The sequence below is a fragment of the Candidozyma auris genome, chromosome 5 (assembly GCF_003013715.1).
Source record: "Candidozyma auris chromosome 5, complete sequence".
NCBI lineage: Eukaryota > Fungi > Ascomycota > Pichiomycetes > Serinales > Metschnikowiaceae > Candidozyma > Candidozyma auris.
In genome coordinates, this window is record NC_072816.1 from 455,173 (window position 1) to 476,939 (window position 21,767).

The 21,767-nt window shown below is 43.2% G+C and overlaps 9 protein-coding genes across 9 annotated transcripts; 4 read left to right on the top strand and 5 right to left on the bottom strand. All coding sequences in view use genetic code 12, as the record gives it.

Moving 5' to 3' along the window:
* Positions 1-825: 825 nt before the first annotated feature.
* On the bottom strand, positions 826-1,464 carry TRS33 (Trs33p; the record flags this gene model as incomplete). Its single annotated transcript, XM_029036726.2, has 1 exon — positions 826-1,464. One exon carries the CDS (start codon positions 1,462-1,464, stop codon positions 826-828), a length of 639 nt encoding a protein of 212 aa, XP_028888823.2.
* A 3,483-nt stretch (positions 1,465-4,947) lies between these two features.
* Positions 4,948-6,699, top strand: WHI3 (mRNA-binding protein; the record flags this gene model as incomplete). Its single annotated transcript, XM_029036728.2, has 1 exon — positions 4,948-6,699. The coding sequence occupies one exon, from the start codon at positions 4,948-4,950 to the stop codon at positions 6,697-6,699; it is 1,752 nt and encodes a 583-aa protein (XP_028888825.2).
* Positions 6,700-7,134: 435 nt separating this feature from the next.
* CJI96_0004475 (uncharacterized protein) lies at positions 7,135-8,445 on the bottom strand (the record flags this gene model as incomplete). Its single annotated transcript, XM_029036729.2, has 1 exon — positions 7,135-8,445. One exon carries the CDS (start codon positions 8,443-8,445, stop codon positions 7,135-7,137), a length of 1,311 nt encoding a protein of 436 aa, XP_028888826.2.
* A 1,555-nt stretch (positions 8,446-10,000) lies between these two features.
* On the top strand, positions 10,001-11,941 carry CJI96_0004476 (uncharacterized protein; the record flags this gene model as incomplete). The annotated part of the gene is made up of 1 exon (XM_029036730.2): positions 10,001-11,941. The coding sequence occupies one exon, from the start codon at positions 10,001-10,003 to the stop codon at positions 11,939-11,941; it is 1,941 nt and encodes a 646-aa protein (XP_028888827.2).
* Positions 11,942-11,992: 51 nt separating this feature from the next.
* CJI96_0004477 (uncharacterized protein) lies at positions 11,993-13,323 on the bottom strand (the record flags this gene model as incomplete). Its single annotated transcript, XM_029036731.2, has 2 exons — positions 11,993-12,022; positions 12,076-13,323. 2 exons carry the CDS (start codon positions 13,321-13,323, stop codon positions 11,993-11,995), a joined length of 1,278 nt encoding a protein of 425 aa, XP_028888828.2.
* A 201-nt stretch (positions 13,324-13,524) lies between these two features.
* CJI96_0004478 (40S ribosomal protein uS8) lies at positions 13,525-14,179 on the bottom strand (the record flags this gene model as incomplete). Its single annotated transcript, XM_029036732.1, has 2 exons — positions 13,525-13,784; positions 14,047-14,179. 2 exons carry the CDS (start codon positions 14,177-14,179, stop codon positions 13,525-13,527), a joined length of 393 nt encoding a protein of 130 aa, XP_028888829.1.
* Positions 14,180-14,960: 781 nt separating this feature from the next.
* CJI96_0004479 (oxidoreductase) lies at positions 14,961-16,568 on the top strand (the record flags this gene model as incomplete). Its single annotated transcript, XM_029036733.2, has 1 exon — positions 14,961-16,568. The coding sequence occupies one exon, from the start codon at positions 14,961-14,963 to the stop codon at positions 16,566-16,568; it is 1,608 nt and encodes a 535-aa protein (XP_028888830.2).
* A 1,004-nt stretch (positions 16,569-17,572) lies between these two features.
* Positions 17,573-21,040, top strand: CJI96_0004480 (uncharacterized protein; the record flags this gene model as incomplete). The annotated part of the gene is made up of 1 exon (XM_029036734.2): positions 17,573-21,040. One exon carries the CDS (start codon positions 17,573-17,575, stop codon positions 21,038-21,040), a length of 3,468 nt encoding a protein of 1,155 aa, XP_028888831.2.
* Positions 21,041-21,058: 18 nt separating this feature from the next.
* HFL1 (DNA polymerase epsilon noncatalytic subunit) lies at positions 21,059-21,757 on the bottom strand (the record flags this gene model as incomplete). Its single annotated transcript, XM_029036735.2, has 1 exon — positions 21,059-21,757. The coding sequence occupies one exon, from the start codon at positions 21,755-21,757 to the stop codon at positions 21,059-21,061; it is 699 nt and encodes a 232-aa protein (XP_028888832.2).
* Between the last annotated feature and the right edge of the window lie 10 nt (positions 21,758-21,767).

A 21,767-nucleotide genomic window follows, 5' to 3' on the forward strand; every position in this document is an offset into this window, starting at 1 on the left:
AGCATGCTGCTCTAAACTTGGCCATAGTGAATGCGCTGCTTCTTTGAGATCGGGATACTCGATGCTGATGTACTCTATGAATGAGTGAGGATTCAAGGAGTATTGCTTAGCAAGTTCATAGACGATGCTTCGTGCAAATGTATGTTGTTTAGACTTTTTCACCACCAGATCTAAATGACGGATAAGTGCTACCATTAGTTGTTTCTGTATGAGATTTGTTTGCAGTTCAGGAATACTTACCAACATGTGATGAGGCAATTCGGAAACCTCCTTTATTACAAGCCGGATTTCAGCTAGATCATTGTCATCTCCCCCCACGTTGGATGCTAAATGAGATATCAAAGTACATAGACACGAAGTGTAAATCTGCACATTTCGAGGAAATGAGGTATGGGTCCTGTTAACATTGCACTTTGCTTTAAACAGCTGAAGAATATCAAGAGAGCGCTGTATGTCATTTTTGAACACTGTTTGAAGGTAGTAATTCACTTTCACCTTGGTATCCGTATTAGTCAATGTGAAGCGTCTTCGCTCTGCATCGAGCTTGCTGATCGTCTCCACGAAGCTCATATTGAGAAAGTTTCGAGGGTCGGCCCTACTCAAAATTGCCCCAGACTTATCATGCTTATTTAAGCCTGCTAAAGTTCTGAGCAGTTGTCGAAGCATGAGGGCATGGTATGAATAGAGAGAGATATGTACTGTATTGAAATATGCGATGCGATACATCACTATCAGCGATGCGGTGTTGTCAAACTACTATACCCTTTTGGGTTGTACGGCCTAGAAAATGAGATCAAAGCTTGCAAGCATTTAAATTCGCAATGTTTAGTTATTTATCGTAGTTTGGATGTTGAAAATGACAGAAGGGAATTGCGAGATCTCAGCTGAAACGTGTGCTTCCACACCAAAGCTCATCAAGACGCCTCGTATAAGACCGCAGGAAAACCACAAATACGAGCGTGCCTTGCTTATTGAATCTGGATTGCCCTTCGAGCTGTTTAAGCGAGATATAAGCCTATGCTCGTTATCTATGAGGACAAACGTACCACGATGATTCGTTCGAAGGTTATCCATTTGCTTGTTAAACAGACATTTCCAGACATCTCGACAAACAAACTTCATTATGTCCAAGATGTCAACAATTTTGTTGAGCAGATTGCCTGCCTTGTACATCAAAACCTCTGTGAGTCGAAGGCCGGTTGAATAGCCGTAAGCTTCTACCTTGAGCGTCTCCTCATCTTCATTGAGGGTCTTTGAGTCGTATATTGCAACAGTGCCAGGGTAATCACCATCTAATTGCAGTAGCTTGGTATCAATACGTGTTTGATAGTCCTTGTCGGTTTCTTGTAGTTGCCCTTTTTTGTCATCAAAATGCGACACTCTCAAGGATAACGGCACAAGTTCTTGAAGAAGAAGGTCGAAGCATACGCCGCTTACCTGCCTTTGAGAATCTAGCACATCCATTGAAGAGAAACTGTACCTGATAAGAGGCTCCTGTAACTGTTGTATGGCGCGGTATGTGGTGTACCTTCCCTCTATAATTTACGGTTCCGCACTCAAATGCGTCAACGATAATTTTTCGGTGAAGGAAGTTACAGGGCAAATAAACTAGGAAAGTGTAATGATGAGATCGGATGATATAATCAAGCGTGTCTCTTCTATGACGTAGAATATCCTTGTCCTTATCCTACTTTATCTCAACTCGAGATATGTTCTCTCATCAAACCCAGATTCCTATGTCGTTCCATAGAAGTTACTCTTTAAGTGTTGCAGCCATTTCAAGGAACACTTCAGGCGCCATTCAGGATTCGACCACCTCGTCAAAACAAGTCGATAAGCTTCATCGTGCACATTCGTGGCCTTCAAAACAGTCGAGCGGACCGAGAAAGATCTCTCTTCGACAAAGCGAGACACAAATAATACCCAGTGACCGGAGCGGCAAACATGAGAGCACCAGCATGACCATATCCTGTAAGGTATCCAGTATTTCAAGTGATAGCGTCTTTTCTAACTCCAGAAGCTTGCCCTCAACACGGACGATTGACGAGGGGCCTTATTCTACTCTTAAGCAGTGCAACTCTCAATATACCGCCGTTATGAATGAGCTTATGGAGACTGAGACTCTATTTGTGAAGAACTTGAAGATGCTCAGAGATGTTGTGATTCGCTTCTACCTTGATCGATGTAAGGCTCAAGGGTGTCGGTGCTCTCCACTTGAAACGTTAGAAGTATTGACCACCACTTTAATAGGAGCCCATTCCAAGTTGCTAGGGTTGAAGGATACTGACCTTCTTCAAAAGATTACGGAGCTCTTACAAGAAAGCGAGGTCTACGCTCACTACTGCTCAAACGCTGAAATGTTCTCGAGCCTACTAAGGAAGGATATTGGAGTTCTCGATTGTACGTGTGCCCTAACCCTTCTGAAAAATCTATTAAAGTATAGCGATGGGAAAAACTCTAGGTTCGACTATTCCGTTTTCCTGCTTTTACAGAAACCGATGGCTCGCATCATGAGATATCAATTATTTTTTGAAGCCTTGCTCAAAGCTAATTCACGCAACACCGAAATATCCGAAATGCTACAAGAATTGAAATCAAATCTTTGTATCATTGATGAGAAAGTCGAGGTCCTTTTAAAAGAATTTCAGAAGCAAAGCTCTCTAGACTTACGGATCCGGTTTGAATATACCAAAGGAAGAGACTTGTCTTTCTATGGTGTCGTAAAACTTGCTTCCATAGCAAACTTGGCCTGGCCGGTGTACCGCAAGAGCTTGAGTATGATGACAACAGAAACACTAGCTCTCTTTACAAATAGTGTCATAATCATTTGTGAATGGGTTCCCTATCGAAGCAGAAAAAAGCCTTTGTTGATTCTTCCGTATGATGAATGTTGCTTCTTGACGAATCCGGATGAATATGATGGTGGCATCACGTTTAGCAGAGATTCCTCTTTGAAAATTAGATTTTACCGAAACGATTTTGAGTTCGAGGTTGTTTTGGGGTTCCCGAGCGAGGGGACCCTGAGGGCAGCGTTGGGTGCTATTCCTCGAGAAATCAAACGACAAAATTACGGTGTCGAATGTAATCTACCTGACACATTCGCTGCTAGTGAGATTAGTATCAACGCAGGTGGAGTCGATCGGAGCAAGTATAAGCTGTGCTACTTCAGAGAAGTATTTCCGTTTGAGCCGCTTCGGCCGCGTGCAAGGCTAATTCGCTCTAAATTAGCCAGGCAGATATTTCTGCTCAACGGATGACCAGCGCTCCTTGGTATGTAGCCTGGAAAGATCAAGCATTGAGCGATACGAAGGATCCTTTCTATAATATCGTGGTCGTTATATAGTCAAGTGACTGGGCGGTACCGTTCTTCTAATTGAGTTTCAAAACCTTTGAAGAAAAATAAGCTTGCTTTTGAGGTTTAAGAACGGACAAGAAGAATGCATCTTCTTTCGGTACTTATATTTGTAGGGTTGAAAACAGAAATAAAAAAAAAAGTGCAACTCAGACACGATGTGCTAACTTCACCCCAATTTATAAGTTTGCTGCCATTTCGCAGCCGACATGGGAAAGGAGTATTAAACATAGAAAAAAAAATAAATTTTGATACCTCTCTCATACTCATACCATTCTATTCTCATCTTCAAAGCTATGTTCCGAATACCGGTTCAAGCGTAGCGAAGTATCTTGGTTGCAAACGCGCTGTATCTACCATCCACTCGCTATCCCCAGTCTCACATCTCGCCGCAATGCGTTTGTGGGTGACGTAAAACGGGCGCGCCCTGGAGAGCCCACGTTGCCAGTGGACATAAACAGTAATCCGTTGTAGGCAATTACGATTAAACGAAGAGTTGCAGAAAGCCCATCCTAAGACTTAGCATATTCCAAGTTCTCGTACTCAGAGTGTGTTGTAGATGACGTACGTCTTGGAGAGACAGAGAAGAACGGTAGAGTTGTACAGAAAACATCAGAAGAGGAGCCAACTCAAAATACACGCTTCAAAGTCAGCGTACGTCTTCAATAGGGTTAAACCTTTTTCACCAACTGAAGCTGATCTTCACCCCTCTATTTTTTTTATTTTTTTGTTTCGACGGGGCGTACATCATAGACAATGTCAATTTGCAAGTAACGGTTTCGTGGCTGGGGTGAGGCTGGTTCGAGGGGGCTGGCCCCAAGAAAACGAGAACCAGCGGCCTACACCAGGCACAACTGGGGCAAGCCAGCCAGGTCCAGTCCTGCTCGCTAGCTGGTCGGGAGTCAATGGAGCGGTGACATGCTTTACGCGAGGTAAACCTTGTTAACTATGTCTCAGGCGGCTGGTCGTGGAAAACGTGTGCGTAAGTTTAGTCACATCCCGAGGGGGGGGCAGGTGGCTATGATTGGCCACAAGCCCAGAAACGAGGGCGTGAGCATGGTAGATGCACGAGACGCACCGGTTTTTTCGTTGAGGGTGTTTGCCTCCGGTCTCCGTAGGCGAGAAAGCACCGAAGGAAAATAACCTAAAAACAAGACCAAAAAATAAAGAGAAGTGAGTAGCTTTCAAACATACTCATACTACACCCTTTTTCCACAAATAAACACATATTGAAGAGCTAGACTCGTTATCAACGTTTCCAATCAATTAATCCGCTAGTCATTAGATTTAGTCACCCTTATTTTTTTTGAGTTTTTTTTTATTGAACTGGACTAAAAATTTATCACTCAAAGGCGACCCTTATCCATTGCTTCACGTATTTTAGTGAAAACGATTCAAGAACCTAGGTTCACATTCATCCATAGGTTTATTCTATTCTTGGGTTTCCGACTTAGAGGCGCCTTCTTTGTATTATCACCAAACACTCCCAACTTATCACTTATCGCTTCATCACATCTTTTGCATCGACCCTTCCAACCATTTTCCATTATTACATGACGTCCGAGACGAATCTACAATTTACTTCAACAATTCCCATGATGAATCCAAATCTTAATCCAGGTCCATCGTTACCTAGCCAGCCCAGTCTTCTCTCGGGCTCCTTCTCATCTGTGTCTCATCCTTCAAACAATCTGCAACCTCCTTCATCGGGCTCTCTTCTGCAGCAGTTTTCTTTGAAGCTTCTGAATTTGCCTCAGGATTTGTCAGAGAGAGAGGCTCAACTCATCTTTGCTTTGGTCAACGATGACGTTGCCAGCGTTGAGCTCAAGGACCAAGTCATTACTGCCGTTTTCAAGACTCTCAATACTTGCATCACCACAGGAAAACTTCTTGAACACAAGCCCATTTTTGGAAGCAATCTGCCGCATGTAAACGTGGAGTACGATGCTAATGTGTCCATGATGGCTACATCGAATGCTTTCAACAACATGAGACTTTCTAACTCCGGCATCTCTCCTCCCTCATCGCATCCTGTTCCACTGGCTGCTCAGTTATTATCCAACTCTCAGTCTGGTCAGCAATCATTGGGCCAGGGAACGTTTGATTCATTCCAGAAACGCAAATCTGTGGGTAATCAAAGGTCTCGTTTCCTCTTTAGTGATCCTTTCTCAGGTGCCACAACCCCAACAAATGCAAATCCTGGCGGCGGCTCCATCGATTTGAGTGACATCACAGGTAAATCGATTCTCATGATGGAGTCTCACAATGACGCTAGGGAGTATGAAAACCTAGTACGCGACCCTTGGTCATCTCAAGCGCCTGGAACCATGAATTTCGGATCTAATCCCGAAACACCAGGAATGAACGTTTCTAACTCTTTTGAGTGGGGTGTTTCGTCAGGGCAGCTGAATCAGCAATCCCAACAGCAACAATCAGGACAATCGCTGTCTCAACAGCAGCAATCCCAGCAGCAGCAGCCGCAACAACAGCAACAGCAGCCAAACCACTCGAACAAGTCGCAGTCGGCTTCTTCAATGAGCGGCTCTGTCTCTCTGACCTCAAATGCCCCTGGCTCACTTAATGGAGAGAGAAGAAGAACCTCATCTGCATTCTTCACAAACGGACCAGGCAGCACGGTTCAACCACAGACGGCTTCTCAACCCCAGACCACGCAACAACCTCAAACAGTGGCTGCAATCCTTTCTCAGGGGCCAACACAATCCAACGGAAACAACTTGACCCCCTTGTCCATTCCATCCAATTCCATCAATAGAAATGGACCACCCTCATCTTCATCCGCTCCCGGTACTCAAGCGGCCAGTCAGTCATCTCAACCAAACTCCGCAACAACACCAACTAATTCAGCTCGCTCATCTACGAAGGATGTGCCAGATTTGTCCTTGTTAGCGAGAGTACCACCACCAGCAAACCCTGCTGACCAAAACCCTCCCTGTAATACGTTATATGTTGGTAATCTTCCTCCAGATGCCACGGAAGCTGAGCTTCGCACATTGTTTTCACCGCAGAAAGGTTTTAGGAGATTATCGTTCAGAACAAAGAATCAGTCTTCGAGTTCCAACGCGAACTCTTCCCACAACCATGGCCCGATGTGTTTTGTTGAGTTTGAGGATGTTGCACATGCTACTATCGCTCTTGCAGAATTGTATGGCCGTGCTTTACCTAGACCGAACGGTAGCAACGGTAAAGGGGGAATCAGACTTTCTTTTTCCAAAAATCCCCTCGGCGTTAGAGGTCCGGGAAACCCCAGAAGGACATCATCGCAACAGGGTTCCAACAGTGGAACAAACAGCAATGTTGGAAACTATGGCTATCAAAACTATCATTGAAAGAATTTCATCGGATCTGCATTTCATATATGGCCACTGCGCGGCATAATCACCAATTTATCATCATGGGCTAAAAGCAACGCTCATGTAAGCTCATCATGCCCTTCATCTACAGCTCATTGCCTTCTATCATTCTTGTCATATTCATAATCATTATTGATTTTCCTCGTCATTCATCGTCATCCACATTACGATTCATGCTTCTGGTTTCTAGGCCAATACCCTGTATTATTTTGAAATCCCCCTTATCGCACTACTATGTTATAGTTGTTTAATACTTAAAATTGTATACGCTTAAGTATTGTAGCCACCATCATTGAAATTGGCACCATCTTGGGTTCACATCAAAGTTTAGAACTCACCAAACGTGCCTCAGAATGGCGGCGACACACTTTTCTATAATACATACATATACACAAGAATCAAAGGATGAGGCTATCGCGGTATGAGGTCAATCAAGTCTTTTGTCAGAGCATAGACTTGGGTGAGCCACTGTGTCTCCAATAGACTCAGACAAGAACATCGCTTCTCAGGTACTGGGTGCAATGCTCGAAGGATATTGATTCGAGCATCGTAGTGAAGCTTCTTGAATAACGACATTGACGGGTTCAGAGAATCACTGTAGTTACGGTCATTGAGTTTGTCCACCAAAGCAGTCAAATTTTTCTCGTTTTCGGGATAGCGCTTGATATACCTCTCCATTGTACGATTTTTCTCATCAGTTACAATGTTTGCACTTGGCCAAGGCATCGTCATGAGGAAAACCTGGAAGTATACAACACCAAGTGCCCAAATATCAAGCGCCTTGAAGTTTATACTCTCAACATTGATATCTATACCTTCCTTCTCATCCTTTTCAAATTGAAATAATTCAGGAGCCTTGAAAGAGGTCGTACCACACCATAGATCTGTTAGGGCTGCATGCTCATGTGTTTTTGTTAGATCAATAGAGTAACCAAAATCATTAAGTTTGAGAATACCCTTGGAGTCTATGAGGAAGTTTTCAGGCTTGATATCACGATGAGCGATATTGTGGCGGTGCAAGAAGTCTACAGCCTTCACCATTTGCTTGAAAATAGCGTCCTTGAGATTCAGCGATACCTCCACATTTTTCGACCTTAGCGTACACAAGTAGTCCAACAAGTCACCATGTGCATAATAGGGTATAATCAAAGATAACTCTTCCGATGAAGGGTTACGTGCCACGTCCAAAACGTCAACAACCAGTTTACACGCAAAGCATTTCTTCAAGTTATCGTACTCACGAAAGACAGAGGCCTTGTAACTTTCCAGAGACTGGCTTTTCTGAAACTTCACTGTCTTAATGACGACGACAACAGTACCCTTCGCATCAGAGCCTTTGAATATGGTGCCGTTGGCACCTTCAAAGATGGGTTTGCTTGCCAAGGTAACGTAATCCTGGCCAATCATCAGTTTTCCAGGCTCCTCCACAGGCTCAAGAGCTGCAAGGCTGTCCAGACGGTCAAAAGATGACGATGCAGAGCGCGAGAGAGCCGTGTTCTTGTTGTTGGAGACGCTCGACGAGTGTGGACGGTTCCCCTTGATGCTTTCTGCCGACATCTTGTTTAGTAGAGACGGTCTGGAGGTCAAAGAGTCAGCCTTTTTGGACAACGCTGCTGCTGTCAGCAGCGATCGCGGTTTACTCGTCTCGGATCTCTCCCCACGGCCCTTGTCGTTGATCTTCGGGCTGGAAGGAGCCGCCTTGCGGATTAGTGAGGATAGCATTCTTGAAAGTTTATGGTTGCTGGCTTGTCAGCGTTTGATTAAAAAAACAGGCTTGAGGACAATGTGGGTAATGAAAATAGATTGTAGGATAAAAGAAAAGGAAGTGTTAATAAGGATAAAGCCAAATTTTCGGGTGTCATAAGCCTTGCAATGGGATGCCCGACTCCAATTATAGGAGGGTGCGTCGCGGGGTCAGGCCGAAAAAATAGAGTCTTGAGGAGAGAAGGAATAATAAACCAGGAGAGCGAAAGAAACAGCATAAATTATAAGAGAGATGCTTGATTCATCAGAGACACAGAGAAGTGCAAGTGTCCCTCTCTTCGAATTTTGAAGTTTGAGTGGCTCAAACAAGTTTGCGGGAAGGGGAGAATGGGCAAGCTCGTATTATCGCAAGCGAAAGTGAGCTCCCGGTAGGGTAAATGTGTGAACCGAGAAAAACGCCGAAAAACCGAGAACGTAAGGGGCAAGGAACTGCGTTTCCCCTGAGGCGAAAAACCGCTTGACCGAAAAGGCGGCAACAAGGAGAGGAAGGTGAAGTCGTGAACGGTTACGTCATGGCGGCATTTGCAGAGGCTTTATCGTCTGGGCGGAAACTAGAGTAGAACGGATGGAAAACGCGGCTCAGAAGCAGTCGGGAATTTACGAGCCCTTTCGTTATCAGCAACCTTATTTCGCAGCCATTGTAGAAAAGTTGCGTATATTTGGCTTCACATCCTGGAATCCATACGGAATTCGAAGTTTTGAGCACGAGAGACTAGACTGCGTCGGTATAATCTTTGCTTGGGGCGTTTGTAAGTGAAAATCCCCTCTCAATCATTGTGCTTTTCTTCACGTACGAACTTTGTCGCTGTTCCCTCGAAGTGTCTACCAAAATATTGCTTGAAGCAGAGCGAAGTACCTAAAGGTTCCAAAAATACCACGGACAAGGCAAAGTTGAATCCCCACCCCTGACGATCGCTTGCTTGATAACAGAAAGGTGGCTTTATCTGAGTCGATGACCTCACATTATCTGTTAATGATTCGGCTTAAGGGAAGTTAAATCAATCAATAATGCCTGGTGCTGCTTCCATACTCTCAGATTACCTGATGCAAGATTAGGCAGAATTGCAAGCGCAACCAGCCAAACTTAGTACACTACGAAATTGTCAATTCAAATACCACAATTAAGAGAATAAGCCCAGCAGTCTCTTTGAGTCCATTAATCGAGTAGATTATTCTTGCTGAATTTGCCAGACGAGCACCCCATTACGGTGTCAGTCTCATACCCCGGAACCTTCATTCGTTACATGCCAACAATAAGGACATTTAGCGTTTTTCGGAATCTTTACTTTTACTTTTATTTATTCATATATTTATTTATTTTATTTTATTTTTATTTTTTTTCTCTCTTTTCGACAGTATGCTTATCTTTATGTCTTCAGATCTTGTGGTCGCTACTTTGAATGGTCCATTGATCCTGTTGTATCCCTGCATGAGCTCAGCTCGGCTCCGCCGTAACCGAAGAAACCGTTGTTCACAGAACACTCACATCCACCGTTCTTGCGTTTTCACACGAATGTCTGGCTTGGGAAAGGGATTGTCCTCGTTCGGACATACAGTCAAGGATAAAAGCACTTCTTTCGGTCACACAGTGGTGGACAAGGGCTCATCCATTGGCCACAATGTAAAAGACAGAAGTCTGTCTCTCGGTTATTCAATCAAGGACCACGCATACCGCCGAAAGAACTATTCGGTAGATGATGACCTTCTAGACCACGTGTACCATGATCTAAAGCAGTCAATAAAGGCATTGAAGTATATAAGTGCTCAGCAGAAGCGATTCTCGAAAAGGTATTGGCCCTGGGTGTTCAAGTCGATGACCAGAACCACCAAAGGGTTTATAGATTTGGCAGGAGAGCACTCTTTGGAGTTTGACGGAATTGAGGAATACTACGATGCTTTTGACAAGATCCAGGAGTCTCTGGAACTGTTTGCCATGCATCCAACAGAGAGGCAGCGTACAATCTCAAGCATCAACTTCGCCTTGACAAACTTTCTCATCACGGTGAACCACATAAGTGATAGAGTGGTACAAGATTCAGAAGAATTGACTGAGTTGGTGCAACTGAAGAACGATGAGATGCGCTTGCAACTTAAATACTTGACGAGGAGCCTAAAAATGAGGACCAAAAGAAAGATTCAGTACCTTGATCTTCACCGCAAGACTGAAAAACTTATGAAAAAGAATACCCCTTTACTGGAGAAAGAGGAACTGGAGCTTAAGTCTCTCGAGACAAAGACGCAAGGGGCGAAAGAAATTTACGAGAACATCAACTCACGCCTAAAACTCATCCTACCTGAAAACATAACTTTACTCGAGGAGTATATCGAGCTGATTACAAAGCTTATCATAAGCAGCCAGACACAAGTATACGAATTCATAGAAAGTGAGATTCATGACTACGTCAGATTTCATGGGTTTGTGAGCCAACCATCCGAGCCGCTAGAAAGTTCCCTGAATTATACGGAGATAATCGACACATGGGAGGCTTTGGTAACCCCTACAAAAATTAGAATTGAATCTTTTGTCTCCTCAATTCATGACAAGAACCCAGAAAATGTCGGTGACGAAATCGAAAGCAAAGACAAGTCGTCCAGAATGCAAAAGGCATTGCTGCTGGTCACGCATAAGGTAACAGATAAGCTGCACAATGTCAAACCAAAAGATCATGTACACGGTATTTTTAGTGAGGATCTCACAGCGGATCCTTTGAGATCTTTTCTCAAGTATCAATCCTCAGAGTTGAATCAGGCTGAGAACTACCATCCCCAGAGGACTTTGGCTCTCTCAGAGGTCTACGTGGCAAAAAGAGACGAAAAAACGCCACCAGCTCTCCCTCCTAGAGATGACTTCCATCCTATCAATCTATCCCCTCATGTTGGACAAATTTCATCCCCTATACGTGGTCAAGGGAGTGATATGAATGATTCTAATGACTCCCCTGATTCTGATTCGGATTTATCCTTGAGCACGGATAAAAGTGATGATGATGAGTCTATCTTATCGACTGATGCACTTACAGTTGATTTGACCCCAGACTCGAGCGTCAAGAAGTTGAAGAAGATCTACAATGAATCAAAGAACGATATTAAGGCAGTACCTCTCACGTATACCGAATGGCCAGACTTCAAATTGCACAAGGATGTATTTGACAAGACAAATTCAATTGCATACAAGCTAATAGAGCTCAACAAATTCTTTGAGACTGCTTTAGATAGAACAAAGGATGGAGATAATCAGGCCGCAGATGAAAGAGTAGCATTGGATGACTTTGAAGGTGAGGAGCCCGGAGATCTCTCCTTCAAGGAAGGCGATGTCATCGATGTCATTCTTGACCTACAGAAAGTCAACGTTTCCTATCTCGAAAAAGACGAAAACTGGTTCATTGGTGCTACAAATGACTCAGAGCATCGTCGCGTTGGATTCGCTCCAAGTTCTTTACTCAGCAAAAATTAATCGACCTCATTTTTGAGCAACTTCAAAAGACTTCCGACGACTTTTTCAGGGTTAGCGCCAAGACCGTTGTGGAAGAACTCGCTAGTTATGTATTGTCTCAAATTGCCGTTTCCGTTGAAGAGATTTGTCTTCACTCTCATGGTGAGGTCAAAATCAACGTATTGATCGTAATAATAGGTAGCAGCAACAACAGGAACCTTTTCCCAAGTCAAAGTGCGGAACCCTGATGGGCCGTAGAGAGGTGTCCAGTCACTGTACGAATGGAGTGCCATTGCAATCTCCTTAAGCGGACGAAGCTGGGCGTAGTCATCAAACATAGACTTATATACCATCTCTCCTGTGAAGTATACGGGCTTTTCCGAGCGAAGAAGCTCATCATTGAGCACGAATTGCTCGTTACCATCTGCATAACGTAATCTATCAGCAGCCCAATCTGTAGCCTTGCCCTTGCCGTCAGCATAGATGCATTCTTGAAACAAAGCATACAAAATGTTCGTATCAAATCTGGACATCAGCTGAATTTTTGACAACACAGCGTAAGTTGGATGCCCAATTGATTCGAGTGCCCAGGAAAACTCAACCACCACTTGGTGCAAGGAGTCAGTACCGCCAGACCCGCCAAAGTTGAGTCCGAGCTGCTGAAATCTCTCCACGGATAAGCGGCCACCATCAGGTAAAATGACCTCATTTTTTCTCAAGTATCTGAGGATCTCCTTGACACGTAGTTTATCTTGCGGGTATTTGGCGTAGAAATGTACGTTTCTTTCCGCTGTACGCTTGTACGTCTGTGAATAGACGTCATCGGCAATATAACCCACAGGTGGAACACCGCCGGTAACAAAGACGGACTCCAATGATTCTTGGTGAAATGATAAGTAAGTGAAACAGCAGAACCCACCAAATGATTGTCCCATAATCAGCCATTTCTGTTTACCAAAAAGCTCTGATCTTATATGTTCCAAGTCCTCAACAATTGAGTCAGCACGGAAACGAGTCAAATACTCCACTGCCTCATCAACAGTGCCAAAGTCTAAAAGCTGTTTTGTTTCAAGCGGAGTACTGAGGCCGGTTCCTCTTTGATCGTAGAAGATGATCTGGTAACCATTATCCAAGAGCACCTTCGTTAAACCACTATTAGATAAAGGAACGGTACATGAAAAACCAGGTCCTCCCTGAATATACGCAATTGGCTTCGAATCTCTTGGAAAAGTGACCTTTGAGGCATCATGATGGAGCTTCTTCTCGTACTTTTGGGTGATGTTAGCCACTATGGTGATTTTTTCTGACTTCTTATGACGATGGTCGAGCGGAACCGAGAGGGAAATTCTCTGGTTAATTATGTCATCGTTGACAAACGTGTCAATTAGCTTGTAAGAGCCCATATTTTAAAGAAACCACGGAGTTGGCTGGTGATGAAAGTGCCGTTCGCGGAACGGCTGCAAAATATCCCCACTATGCCTTATAGTCCACCTATGACGCTCTCAATTCACATCCATGGTGGGGGTGAATAAATCAACCCATCATAATATTGATTAATCTACAAGCGAGAATTCACAATTATTTATATTTACCTATTATGACAATTAGTACACAAAGCCCAAGATCTTTCCAGAGACATGCTTTCTTCTGGCCTCCTCGTGGTCCATGATACCAGCAGAAGTAGTCAAGATAACATAACCGAACTGTCTAGCAGGCAACAAGTTGTCAGTCCATCTCTCAATATCCTTAATCTTGACGTTAAATCTTGGGGAAATGACACCACACTTGTTCAATCTACCAGTCAACTGAACAACAATCTTACCAGATCTGTGGTCATCAATGTATTCAAACTCACCAATGTAGCCTTAATGTTAGTAACATTGCCTCATGAACAAAGAAAAGTCCTGGTAGAGATAAGAATGTCGAGGAAGAGTAAACGATAGTGAGGTAGGTATAACTACTCAGCACCGTGTAAGTGTAAATCCTCTTCGATCTTCCGAATACTTAAAAGACAGAAAGGGACTGAGACCGATCAATCCATCCAGTTATCAATTCGGGTTTGCTGTTAAGGGAGGTGGTCAAACAAAGTTGAAAAGGACTTAAGGAATTGAATCAAAAAGACATACCGTGCTTCTGCATAACTTGCAAAAATTTGATGATGACCTTGGAGGAAGGTCTTATTAACACTTGGCGCTTGCCGGTCTTCTCAGCATTGTTTATGGAGTTCAAGGCATCAGCCAAAACGGAAGTTCTAGTCATTTCTGAGAAATGAGTTAGTAAATAGTCACAACCAAACAAAACAGAAGCCGCATGAGTGTCCGCTAGGATTCATGAGCACAAATTCAGGCAACAGGTATTTAACATCTCTCAAGCAGCTCGATGAAAGCCGCTCGTCCTTGTGGAGAAGCAACTCGAGATCCTCAATTCTGTATCCAAACGATACCGAACTAAGAATTTCAAATCGTTCAAGATATTAAATTCTGTTGCCATTGCTTTGTTGATTGCGTTACCTCGGCATCAGCCCTTCTGATTGCAGTATGCTGAATACATACTTCAAAGGTAAGCGATTAAAGAAGTAGTCTGTAGTGAATTGAAAATTTTTTTTCCCTCACAACTTTTCCCCCAAAATTCGGTCTCGCGTCACGTGAACAAATCGGCGTTGATGCCCAACACTTTAGGTTGTCAAAGTAACGGCAAAACACGTATAGATCTTCAAATGAATTTAAGTAAAGATCAGCGACTGAATGCGCTGAATAGAAATTTGGCTAATTCTTTTTGCATTTAGGATGGTGCGTGTTTAGAGGATGGTTTATGACTTCTAGCACATTTCTCCTACGTTTAAGGGCATGATTACAAATTCTAAAGCCGTAAGATAAATACTCACCTGAAGTTAAGCTGGAGATAAGGATTTTGGCCATGTAATTGTGTGATTTGTGGTAAACTCCGTCAGAATCTCCATATCACTATAGAGGTTTGTAGATAGTTGCGCGCATCTTGAGCCTTTATATTCCAACTATTACAGTAAACGTTCCAACGGCCGATGTATAGATTGGGTCTCACTCGTTGCCTTGCTCCATCAAGGCAAACCTCGGTATCATTTCTACGAGATACGAGGGCTAAATACTCAAGCAAAAATAAAGATAGTTTTGAAGATGATAAAGGTGTATCGAAGAAAGAGAATGATAATAGGCTCTTCAAAGTAAACCAGAAGTCTTCGCCCTCAGCTCCAGCGGAAATGCCAACTGATCAGGGTCTTGACAAGTTAATGAAAAAGGACAATAAGGTATATGTTCCTAAGTTAAGATATGAAAGGAAATCCTACGAGATGCCAGGTATGCCCAACGAGGATGATTTCACCAAGTTTTCCTACAAGGTCCAAAAACCTAAGACCGTTACCCGATGGTCACGGTATTTGCCAAAAGTAATGGCTCTTGCTTTTATATTGTGGGGTGGCTACACCGTGAAAGTCTGGTACTTCCCGGCGGAAAAAGGTGCAGATAGCAAAGAGCTCTTGGATCCAGAACACTTCCATCCGTTCATTGTCACTTACAACAAGAAGATCGATGATGACCACTATTTATTGGAAGTGACCCCCAAGTTCAAGAATTGGCAATTCAGTTACTATGCTAATTACGAAGGAAAAACCATATGGAATGGTGATAGGCTATGGTCTGTGGAGATCATGCAGCCTCAAATCCAGATAGTTAGGTCATACACTCCTTTACCGTTATATTTTATGAAATCCGAGAGAACTCGTTCTGGAGAGGAGGAACCCCTTCTTAGGGTCATAGACAATGATAGAGAGGACTACGATAAAGGAGGTGTCATGACATTTTACATCAAGCGATATGACGATGGAGAGATGTCTAGATATCTTACGTCTAGAAAGGTTGGTGATATTATTGACATACGGGGTCCCTACACCGAATTCAAATTTCCTTATCATCCTTTAAAGAAATATCACCAAAGGCCACTTTTCAGAGACCTACCATCCAAGGTTGAGGCCGAATCACTCCTACCCTCAATAAAGAAGGAGCATGACCTACCAGAATTTGACAATCTCACATATTATGGAGCGGGAACCGGTATTGCCCCAATTCTTCAGTGTCTCTTCTCGAGAAACCCTTATAGAGGTTTTGTCAACATCCATTATTCGGCTAGAACGCCATCTGAGTTTGAGCCTTTCGCGAGATACCTTTTCTTTCTTGAGAAGCTAGACCGTGTAAAACTACATACTCACTACGACAGCGCTCCAAAGACAGCACTCAAGCAAAGCGATATTCCGAAGCCGTTCGAGCCACACTACACAAGCTCTTCCAAATTGGAAAAACAGTTTTCTGACAAGAAAGAGTTACTGGAGGAAGACAAGCTCAAGCTCAGGATGGCAATCATGCGAGACAGTGAGAATGATGTATCAAGCGCAGTCAAGGAGACCGAGAGAGCAGTAAGATACGAAAATGCCATTCAGCAAGCTCAGGTCACTCTGACGAAACCAAAAGATCCATCCTCTCTTGCCTTGGTGTGTGGCCCTTACGGCTACGTGGATCACGTCGCTGGGGCAAAGAACTTGGAAACAAACGAACAAGGCGAGATCCGCGGACTTCTCGGAAAGAAAGGTTGGGACAATTCCAATGTTTATAAACTATAGATCCTAGATTTGTACATAGAAATCAAAACAGGATAAGTTTGTGTAGAAGTACGATAAAGATCTCGTCAAGCTTGGTCGAACCATTAAGGAAGCACCATAGGGTGAGGGTACGGCTATCGAAAATGGAAACGTCTCTTAATACGTAAACATTAATAAATGGTCTATTGTATCCGTTCATAAATCTCAATTAGTTTAGATGAGAGAGCATAGTTCTATACATGTTGCTTTAAGCATATTTCTGTTTCTGATAGTGGCTCTATGGACATGTCTGCAGGACCATCGATGGTTCATAATGTGTTCCAGAGTGCAGAGAACTCGTGTTGCAAACACTGCACGGTAGACTCTTTATCGCACGTGATCGCATTGGCATGAAGAAGAACTGGGTTACATGCAGGAAACAACAGAGGTCCAGTACTAGAGGTGGGGGATGACATGTATATTAATAGTTAGACAGTAGGCTAATAGATTGTTAATCCTTAAGGATAACAGTAGAAGTCTTTGAATACGTATACCCCGATAGGACAGCAATGTTGCTCCAGCAAGCAGAAATTAAGCAGGAATTAAGTCAAGAGTAGAAGGTGGGTATACTGCATAAGACTGCTATACTCAACATGGCAGTGGAAGATACAAGAATGGTCCTCTTGAGTGGGTTGACTGGGCATGCTGTTGGAATCATATACAAAGTTAAGTAATAACTCAGCGGGATGAAAATCAGTAAGTTCTCCCTGGCAAGAGGACACCGTTCAAAAAAAGCAGTTTATACCTGTAGTCGATAGAAGTAGGGGACAAAAAGGCACAAAATAACCACGAATATCTTTAACTTGCAGAGAAAAAAATCAACTCTCGCCAGCTCTCGTTTAGCTATTTAGATGGGTAAACCTACTCTCATCTCACTATCAATAACCTTCTCGATGCACGAAAACTAAGGTTCCTGCAGGTAACCACACAGAATCCATCATTTGTAGGTATTGTGGAAGCATTCACAGAAGTTGCATGTCTCAAGGATGGCAGATGAGCGTCGAATATCACTGGAGCTCTTTTCATTGATAAAGCCTACATGTGTTGAAATATCGAGGATTGCAACACTTGAGTCAGACGACTTTGAAAATGCATTGAATGCCTTAGTACACGATCTTGCAACACTTTGCAGTCACTTGGATCAGCATCGAGAGCATTCGCAAGACCAATATAGACTAGCCCCAAAATTGGCAGACTACGTATTTTTTCCAATAACGGGATTGCTTAAGCAAAAGTCATTGAGTATCGATGCGACGAAGCACGTTCTACATGTCATTGGATTCCTTCTATTGCATTCGTGGCTGCACGAGATAAACGAAGCTTTGCTCGATCAGCTATCTCCAGTCATAGTCTACCTATGCGGTGGACTTGAACAGAGTTCTTTTGATACCCCATTGAAAGACAGAAGCTTAGAGTTCAAGCAGGAGGCAACATATTGTCTTACACATCTCATTCACTGCTTCCCGAGAACGTACTACGCCAAAGAGGATAAGAAGCGATTGAGCCTACTAGGCGACATAACGACTATTTTGCTTGACATATTGACTAGCATTCCGCTGCCCTTGGAGCAAGACGGAAATGCAGTAGCTGTTGATATACTTCGAAGTCTTAATTGGTTATACTCTACGCGGACCAGTGCTGAGCAAGCTTCGTTCGTCTTCCCAGGAATTGTCTCCAAGGTTATAAATTTTGTCATCATGTCAAAGAACTTGCATATCGAAACTCTTAAGCAGGTCCTTGATTTATTGAAAGCATCCATAGTCAAGGTATTCTCAGATTCAGATTTGAGGGCCGAATTTATGGAAAGTACTGAAGATTTCAGCTCGATTAGCTCGCTACGAGATTTTTTTGAGGACCAAAGCACACCGAACGCTGCCATTCATAGTGTCAAGATAGCAACCGGTACCGATACGACCTCTCATAGAACCAAAGCATGGCACGCCGCAACTTCTAAGCAGCTCAAAATTGCCCTTATAACACTTTTCAAATACTCTTTAATAACAAGCAGTATAAAAGATAAGGTGCGGCTCCACAAGAGTCTCCAAAACTCCTTTTTTGCATTCATAGAGGATGTCACGATGAATTGCTCACGAGCACTTTTTCAAGACATAATTCCAATCTTTACAGATATAATCCCATTGCTCATAAGCTGCATAGGAAACAGTGATTTATACAATGCTGATGAATATCATGACAAAGGAAGTGCTTTACTTCTTCTTAACGACCGCACTTATTTGTCTCATTTCAAGGATTTGTTGGAAAAGAAGGCAGATGATATAATCTCAAACCATCTTGATCGAGCTCTTATTAGTGCTGATGATGAAAAATTGGAACTCACGCTAGTCGCGTTGCGATTCCATCTCCACATATTAAGCGAGTTGGTTCGACGTCTACACGCGCAAGAAAATGATCAACTTGAGCGAAAGATGATGGCATTATCGACGTTGTTTAGAGGCATCACCGACAGATTTCATTACAATCGTACAACAGTAGGTGAGGCAAGCTCCAAGTTGAAAGAACTTGATACGATTGATGAGAACTCCATTGGCGAAGAGCTGAACAAACTCGACTCAATCATTCTTCCGCTGCATATCAATGCTAAAAGTGTCACCAAAGTGAGAGCAGGTCGTATTAAGCAGAGAACATCTAATAGTTCTGATCTAGTTTTGCTATCAAAGTCCCTCGACAAACTGGTGGATGGCCTTAGGCACGACCCTATATACCTCTTCGAAGGATCTTTCTCACACAAAGCTGAGGATTCTTTACACGAATTTTTGGTATATGTGGGAAGGTCAAGCAAGGTATTGCCAATTATAGAAATGTTGTTGAGCAAAGTTGAATCAATGGAGTCCGATGCTGAGCAAGGCATGGGAGTATTTCTCTGGATATCCAATATTCTCCTTCAGCATTTGATCAAGCGAAATGGCTTGAAAGACATAAGCACCTTTGTGAATGTGTTCGACGATGACGTTGAAAACGATGACAATGCGGCCGAGGCAGCATACATCATCCTCGACCTGGCCCAAGATGCACTTGAGGATGATCCAGAAAACAAGCTCCAAGCAGTTAAAGCATCCACATCACATTTACTTAGCCTGAGCGACCTCAAATATGCAATGAGTATCCAAACCCTTGGATCGCTCTCGAAGATGTTAAGCAAAGAAGATTTTCAAAGAGATGTTTTAATGGATCATCTTTATACATTATTGCAAGCCTTAACCTATCCATCAGATCATATGATTCATAGGATGGCAAAAAGCTCCTTAAACGCCATCGCACTCGAGCATTACGGAGGCTCTGTGGCAAGACTTATCAATCAAAATGCCGATTACTTGATGGACAAAATAAGCATATCCCTCTCAGTAAGTAGTGGCTTGACTCCATCTCTACCCGGCATTTTGTTGGTGGTATTGAAGATATCTGGCGATGACTTGGTCAATAGCAATCAATTAAGGGATGTATTGAGTGAGATATTTCTCGTTGTTGACGCGTTTCACGGATATTCTGTCTTGATGGAAAATTTTTTCATCATTTTTGAAGAAGTCGTTGCTTTAATGAAAAAAAAGTATGCGAAGGAACTCAATGACCGCAATAAGATCATCCTGAGTACACCCGTACGCCGATTTCGACCTTGGGGTATAACAAATAGAGATGAGTTTCTCGACCTTATAGACGAGAAAAATAAGCAAACAGATCCCTTCACAGATTATGATCCTCAAAAGGAGTATTTCAAGAGAAAACCAGGCATTCCTTTTGGCGATCAAGCACCGGATTCAGATGACGATAGCGATGATGAGGGCACCAGTCTCCTGCCCGAAGAAGACCGCATTTGGCCCTCTCCCATTCCAGAAGATTCCTATAAAATTGTCCTTCAAATATTCATGTATGGTTTGCAATTGCTCACACATCCATCTATAAAACTTCGCTTGATTATCTTAAAATTATTCAAAGATGCTTACGGTATCGTTGCGTCTAATTATGAAAAGTTGATGCCTGTGTTGGCTGAGTTCTGGCCGATCATATTGTCTATCATTGCAGGCACACAAACTATTTCGGAATGGGAATACGGCGTGGCCACGCATCAACCTCAACTTGTCGAATCGGCATTGAAGTTTGCGATACGTGTTTTTCAAGAGGATGCAAGACACAACGCGTTCATGAGTCGCAGATTCCTTGATACCTGGGAGTACCTTCGAAAACATAATCGATTGTTTTCAAGCTCTCGCCAATCGCATGAATCAATGGACATCGAAGTATCAACCGTGACACCCACCATTATAGGCTCCTATGCGGAGCTTTTACTAACGGGATTGAGCCAGTACGAACGACAGATCCCTCATCAAGCTGCATTGGCTATGGTTCAGTGGTGCATAAAATCAGGTACTGATGAGACTCGCTTTCAATTGAGCAGAGGCGTCAAGAACGCTTTTTGGGTCAGTAGAACATACGGCTAAATCTTTGTAACGCAGAAATTAGTCTTCAATAACAATTGGACTATTGTTTTGATCGTCATCTGTACTCATCAAATCATGTATTACGGCCTTTTTGATAGTAGCAGGCTTTTTGGCAGGTTCGAAGGGCAAGGTCTGCTGACCTTTGGTCAAAACAGTAGAGGATGTGTCTACTGGCTCAGCTGCGTTTTCAGATGCAACATTGTCATCTGTTCCGAGAAGATCGGCATGCTTCCTCTGATCTTCATCTTGTAAGTTGATTTTCCTTTCCTTCATTGCTTGTCCCACAGGTTGTGTCTTTGGCACGGTATCACTCAAAAAATGTAAAGAGTCTTGCGTGGATACCACTGTACTTAGGTCTTTGTACTGAATCTTCTTTCTTTTTTCCATCTTAGCCATCATTGCAGCGTGTTCCATGAAATGCTGAACGAATAACTCCGTAGCAGCTCCAGTCGCGAAGACGGCTCCCTGAGAAGCCAGGTAATAATCAGGGTCCATCTTGAAGATTCTTCTAATTTTTGAGAGCGGCAACGACATCACAGCATCATCTATTTCGGGCATTTCTTCATCCTCTAGATCGAGAGCATCGCTGTTCTTCTGAGTCGCATCTTGGGGAGCGTCTGTCATCGTGGCATCCTCAGAGCTTGTCGGCACTTGTGCATCTGTGTGAACTGGAGATGGCTCTTGTGTAAACGGAGATGTTGCAGGTGTCTCAGACATCGCTTTTTGG